Source organism: Mandrillus leucophaeus, unplaced genomic scaffold (assembly GCF_000951045.1).
Source record: "Mandrillus leucophaeus isolate KB7577 unplaced genomic scaffold, Mleu.le_1.0 Scaffold21, whole genome shotgun sequence".
NCBI classification, from domain to species: domain Eukaryota; kingdom Metazoa; phylum Chordata; class Mammalia; order Primates; family Cercopithecidae; genus Mandrillus; species Mandrillus leucophaeus.
The window spans coordinates 1840567-1847252 of NW_012102143.1; the positions used below are offsets into that span (position 1 = coordinate 1840567).

At 52.5% G+C, this 6686-nt stretch overlaps 1 protein-coding gene across 1 annotated transcript in view; it reads left to right on the forward strand.

Moving 5' to 3' along the window:
• SAG (S-antigen; retina and pineal gland (arrestin)) overlaps positions 1 to 6686 on the forward strand; it is a 42202-nt gene that overhangs the window by 17304 nt on the left and 18212 nt on the right. The window contains exons 7-9 of the mRNA XM_011980254.1: positions 3315 to 3391; positions 4643 to 4778; positions 5641 to 5725. Of these exons, the coding sequence (XP_011835644.1) occupies positions 3315 to 3391; positions 4643 to 4778; positions 5641 to 5725 (298 nt within the window). The remainder of the gene's footprint in view (positions 1 to 3314; positions 3392 to 4642; positions 4779 to 5640; positions 5726 to 6686) is intronic.

Consider the following 6686-nt stretch of genomic DNA (forward strand, 5'->3'; position numbering starts at 1 on the left):
ATGTCAGGTGGCCACAGATGCTGTGGAGAACAAGAGGCTTGTGAGAGGCAACGGGAGTATCTGGTGGGATGTGTGTTGAGGGTGTTTAAAGCCAGCCTCTAATGAGGCCAAGGAGAAAGCCACACTCTCCCAGGGGAGAGCCTTCCAGGTAGAGGGCACACCTCGCCTGCTGTGTTCCGGGGGCAGTGAGGAGGCTGCCTCCTGAGTGAGAGGAGCAAGGAATGGAAGAGGAGGCCAAGTGCAGTGACTCAGGCCTGTCATCCCAGCACTTTGGGAGGCTGAGGCGGGTGGATCAACCCAGGAGTCAAGACTAGCCCGGGCAACGTGGCGAGACCCCATCTCTACAAAAAAATACAAAAAATAGCCATGATTGGTGGCACATGCCTGCAGCCCCAGCTACTTGGGAGGCTGAGGTAGGAGGATCACTTAAGCCCAGGAAGCAGAGGCTGCAGTAAACTGTGATCATGCCATTGCACTGCGCTCTAGCCTGGGCGACAGAGTGAGACCCTGTCTCAAAAACAAACAAAAAAAAAGAAAGTGGGAAGCTGAGGTTAGAGTGGAAGGGAAGGTGTGGCCAGATCACGAAGGGCCTTGTCAATGTTGTAGAGACTTGGGTTTTTGCCTGAATGAGATGGGAGCCATTGGCAGGCTATGGATGACAGGCGCTGACTTTCCAAACGGTCACTATGGCCACAGAGTTGAGAATGGAGTTGAGTTGGCTAAGCATGTGATTTGGGGGCTGAGGGTGTGTGAGAGAGGAGTGAGGCAGGTGGACAGGGCTCCAGCATCGAAGGAGGCAGTAGGGACAGGAGGAGAGGGAGGTGCCAGGACCTGTGGGTTCAGGCCCCGTAAGCCACTGGATCTGGGATTCATGAGAAAGGGAGCTACACAGATACAACTGAGGGCAGAGTGGCAGGTTCTGTAGCTGGATTATGGGCTGGGCAGTGATAGGTGATGACAAGGGCAGTGTTTTTGTCCTGGGGCATCTGACCTGATAGCGGTTTGTGAAATCAATGTTGTGGATCCAAAATGGCATTTTTAAAAAACAGAATGGAATGGAATGGAATGGAACAGGCTGGGTGCGATGGCTCACGCCTGTAATCCCAGCACTTTGGGAGGCTGAGGTGGGCAGATCACCTGTGGTCAGGAGTTTGAGACCAGCCTGGCCAACATGGTGAAATCGCGTCTCTACTAAAAATACAAAAATTAGCTAGGCATGTTGGTGGGTGCCTGTAATCCCAGCTACTCAGGAGGCTGAGGTAGGAGAATTGCTTGAACCTGGGAGGCGGAGGTTGCAGTGAGCCGAGATTGTGCCACTGCACTCCAGCCTGGGCATCAGAGCAAGGCTCCATCTCAAACAAACAAAAAACAAACAAAAAACCCACAAAAATTAGCTGGGCATGGTGGTGCGCTACTCGGGAGGCTGAGGTGGGAAAATTGCTCAAACTTGGGAGGTAGAGATTGCAGAGAGCTGAGATTGCGCCACTACACTCCAGCCTGAGCGACAGAGCAAGACTCCATTGGAAAAAAAAAAAAAAGAATACAATAGAATAGAATAGAACAAAACGGAATGGATTGGAAAATGTCAGAGTGGGTCACACATGGTGAAGCTGAATATGGTGTCAGGAGAGTTGTTTCAGATGTTTGTGTCTGTTTACTGGGCTATGTTACAAATCCAACTTTCAGAACATCTCGAAGCTACTGGTCCAGGAAAATGGGGTGGGGTGTGCGCAGTCGAGATGGGGGAAGACGAGGTGATTACAGAAGAAGGGGGCACAGAACAATGGGAAATGAAATTGGTTGTGTTAGATCTTATAGTTTTCTGTAAGAGAGACCCTAAATTCAGATTTTTAGGTGACCTTTCTTGATTTTTACAACACTGTACAGGCCCAACAAAGCACCACCTGTTTCCTGTTCTAGGAGAGGAGAAGGTCTTAGCACAGCTGCCGGGCTTCAGGAAAGGGGGCGAGCCCTGAGCCCAGGGAGCTTGAGAGAAGTGCCTGAATGCCTGGGGGCCTGGGGGCTCGACAGCTGAGGAACCCAGGTGGGCAAGCAGAACAGGCACTGGTGTGGCTGAACAATGGCTGGCTGATGGCAGGGAAGGATGCGTATTTATTTTCCACCTAGAGTTTAGAACTGCTATGGTTCCCTGGTTGCAGAACCGATAAATCCGTGCTTCATATGTCACCATGGACAGAACTGGCTTCCTGTAATTTTTGTCAGCTCTCCTTTCCCCTCCAGGCAGTGGTGGAGGGCAGGCTGGTGCCCTCCTCTGGCTCCCCAACACCTGTGAACGTGCAGAGATGAGGGAGGTTACCGAGGGCTTGCACTGGGGGCCAGGGGCTTCACACACTGGGAATCGGGGGAAGGTCACTGGCAGATGTGTTCATTCAACCCACACAATGCTTAAAAGTCTTTTTATTTAATTTAAAAACTAGGAGATTTCACTCCAAATTCCACGTGGAGTTTCTTTTTAAAAAATCGAGCTGGCTGGGCGCGATGGCTCACACCTATAATCCCAGCACTTTGGGAGGCCAAGGCAGGCAGATCACGAGGTCAAGAATTTGAGACCAGCCTGGCCAACATAGTGAAACCCCAACTCTACTAAAAATACAAACATCAGCCGCGCATGGTGGCGCATGCCTGTAATGCCAGCTACTCTGGAGGCTGAGGCAAGAGAATCGTTTGAACCTGGGAGGCAGAGGTTGCGGTGAGCCGAGATCACACCACTGCACTCCAGTCTGGGGGCAACAGAGTGAGACTCTGTCTCCAAAAAAATAAAAAATAAAAAATAAAAAATCGAGCTGCCAGCACTGGGTGCCTTGCTGCCTGGCCACATGAGGCTGCCGCTGAACAGCAGGTGACCATGGGGGTCAGGGTTTCATACTATATCACGGGATTCCTGGACCCCAGCGCTGGCCCTGTGAGTGCCTGTACCTCTGGCCCCTGCTGTAGGCAGTGGAAGTCAATAACATGTGCGGGGTCACAGTTGGGGACACCTAAGTGTGCAAGGTGGCGGGAGGCAAGGACAGCGAGGATGCAAATGACTGTCCACGGCAGCAGGAGGGCTCATGGGGCAGGCGGATCCCCTCCCTCTGAGGGCTTTGGGCCCATGGCACACTCCTTGTGCTACTGTCATTGTTTCACTGTTAGTATGCTTCCAAATCCCTAAATGGTGCAACCCCAAATAGGACACGGCCAAGACAAAAAGAGATAGTGCCACGTCACGTGCCCTACGTGAGGTGTGGCCCTCTGGCCCGGCACCCAGGGCAGGAGGCGCTGATCGCTGCCTGTCTGCTCTCTCTTCCCAACAGTCCTGTGGGGTTGACTTTGAGGTCAAAGCATTCGCCACAGACAGCGCCGATGACGAAGAGGACAAAATCCCCAAGAAGTAAGAGTGTGGTTGTGGAATAGGTGAGGGGTCTGCAGTGGGGGTGGAGAGAAGAAATGGCCTTACCTTGTCTCTGTGGGACAGAACTCTTCCCACAGGGCTGGCACAGCTGGGGTACCATCTGCATGTGGGATAGAGGTCAAAGGTTGATCATTTTTGGGAAAAAAAAAATACAAGAAAATGACAGGGAAGTTAGCAACCTCCAGGGCTCACGTAATCCCGTGAAACTCCCAGGTTTCTCCTTTCTTTGCTGATGTTTGTTTTTTGTGGTAAAATATACACAACATGAAGTTTGCCATTTTAACCACTTTTGTATTTTATTTTATTTTGCTTTTGGAAGTGGAGCCTCGCTCTGTCGCCCAGGCTGGAGCGCAATGTGACCTCGGCTCACTGCAACCTCCGCCTCCCAGGTTCAAGCGACTCTTCTGCCTCAGCCACTCGAGTAACTGGGATTAAAGGTGCCCGCCACCACACCTGGCTAATTTTTTTTTTTTGTATTTTTAGTAGAGACGGGGTTTCACCATGTTGGCCAGGCTGGTCTTGATCTCCTGACCTCAAGTGATCCGCCCACCTTGGCCTCCCAAAGTGCTGGGATTACAGGCGTGAGCCACTGTGCTCGGCCCATTTTAACCACTTTTAAATGTACCATTCAGTGGCTTAAGGACATTCCGAATGTTGTGTAGCCATCACTGCTGTCTATACTCAAAACTTTCTCATTGCCCGAGCAGGAACTCTACAACCATTAAGCCTACCGTTCCATCCCTCCCATTCTCCCACCCGCGTGCTGTTTTCTTTTTTTACTTAAACAAGGTTTCCGCCTGGCCCTTCACCCAGTCTCCTCCTGCCCCATGTACACATCTCTGGAGGCGCAGGAGAGTGAGCTGCAGTAATGGAGCTTGCATGTATATCGCAGCTATTCCATGAGGTCCTTGATGCCCTCACACCTCAGCCTCTCTGAGAGGAGGCAGAGCCGGGAGCCCATGGAGCCTAAGAGGCTAAGCTTGGCCCTTGGGACGTTGCCTGGCCCCACAGCTTTCCCCCCAGGGAAGGGACCAGAAACCAGACCCCCAGGCTCTCCCACCGTCAGGGCTGCCTCAGGCTCTGACCAGTGTCCTTGCCCTCTTTCCGTCCACCCTGTCTCCATGTGGAGTGTTCCTGGAGAATCCCCGTGTGACGGTTGGGAGAGAACAGAGGCCTCCCTGAAGCGGCCTGGGTGCCAATCCCTGGCTTGTCTGTGGCTGTTCCCCGCAGGAGCTCCGTGCGGTTACTGATCCGGAAAGTACAGCATGCCCCACTTGAGATGGGTCCCCAGCCCCGAGCTGAGGCGGCCTGGCAGTTCTTCATGTCTGACAAGCCCCTGCAGCTTGCGGTCTCTCTCAGCAAAGAGGTAACCACCTACCATCGCTACTACCCAAAGGGCAGCAGGCCTGGGGGCAGGCCCCACACCCCCTGTTCACCAGCCCCAGCCTCTGTCTACGTGGGTGCCTTGCAAGGAAGCTTGTTTTTAGGATAAAGCACCAACATGCGTAAGTGATTGGCCTGTTTTCACAGCCTGGAGCTGGTCAGCATGGTCCTTAGTGGAGGGTTTCCACCTACTGGCTGTCCCGAGGGACTGGGGAAGGAAGGGGCGCTGCTTTGCACATACCTGCCCCCCAGCTATCCTTGCCCTCTCCACCTCCATTGGCCTTGTTCACCAGGGAGCATCAATAGCTGTGATATCGCAAATTCTTCACTTCCTGGGAAATTTACATTTTGCAGAAACCATATGGGATGGCGGTGTCACCTGTGATGTCATCTCTTAAGGGTGTCATGGTGGGAAAAGGTGAAAGCTGCTGGCCGAGGCTGCCTCTGGTTCCTCTGGTCAGCAGTCAGCCGTGTGTGCACTGTGTGTGCATACACGTGTGTGGGTGTGCCCAGGGGCTGGGTTACACGGGCTCTGCTGGGCGGGATGCCAGCACTTAGCTTTCCCAGTGGTTTCCTTTCACTTCACTCATCCTGCCCCCATCACCTCCTGACCCCTGGCCTCCTCCATGGGATGACTGGAACTCCATCCCCCTCCCTAGCTTCCCACAGGTGGGTGGAATGTGTTTCAGGCCCTTCCTTGGAAGAAACGTATTGCTATCACTTCATCTTCCTTACATTCTGCCGCTTTTCATCTAGTGAAAGGGATTGAGATGAATCTAGAAAGCTGTGAGATTAAAGACACCACCACATCTGTTCTCTTCTGACCTGTCTGCTGACTTTTCCAGATCTATTTCCATGGGGAACCCATCCCTGTGACCGTGACTGTCACCAATAACACAGAGAAGACCGTGAAGAAGATTAAAGCATTCGGTAGGACCTTCTTCTCAAAAGTAGAGGGTAGTCTTCTAGAGTTTCTGATCCTGTTTCCTGAGGGGTCACTTCTCTGGTCTGACAAGGCCCTTCTGGATCCTTGGAACTGGCTACTTGTCTCTGCCGTCATAGGCAGCAGGACTGTGGAGGGAGAAAGGCCTTACAAGTCATCTCAGTCAACTTCCTGCCCACTTACGGCTGGCTTTTGTCTTGGAACAAAATTCCTGACAAGTGATCTCTTTCCATGGTCATGCCTTCCTGGAGGGGCCCACAGTGCTCGGCACTGCTGACAGGTGCAGCACAGTGTCGTGGGTGAGGCCTAATCTGTGGATTCCTGCTGTGGGCTGTGATCCCAGCATCTGCAGCAGGGGCTCCTTGTCTGCCTTCCCAGGCTTTGTGGGGCTCTCAGGAGAGGTCCCATGTGGAAGCGCTTTGTAAGTGTTGAAGTGTGACTGTCTCGGCTCAAATGGCCATCATGTCATGGCTGACCCTGCCATATCCTACAGGGGAGGTGCCTTTGCCTGCTGTTCCCACACATTAACTGAGCTCAAAGGGCATCAAAGCACAGGGGGTCATATATGTTGGTCTTGTGTGGCTCTTTTACGAGAAAGACATGATGGAATCACCTGTGAGGGTAACCTCTAAGTTCAGTTTTTAACTCAAACATTTGATGACCGAGACAAAATGAGACTTACACATCTTGGGGTGACTAACTATCCCAGGTGGCCCAGGACTGAGGATGTGGAACTTCCAGTCCTAAAATGGGCTATCCCAGGCAAGCCAGGGTGAGCAGTGGCCCTAGGTGTCATATACCACTTTTCCCTGTGAGTCATCACAGATGAGGGTCAGCAACTCTGATGCGTGCAGGCTAAGGAATTCTAGACTTTTCTTTTCCTTCCTTCCTTCCTTCCCTCCCTCCCTCCCTCCCTCCTTCCTTCCTTCCTTCCTTCCTTCCTTCCCT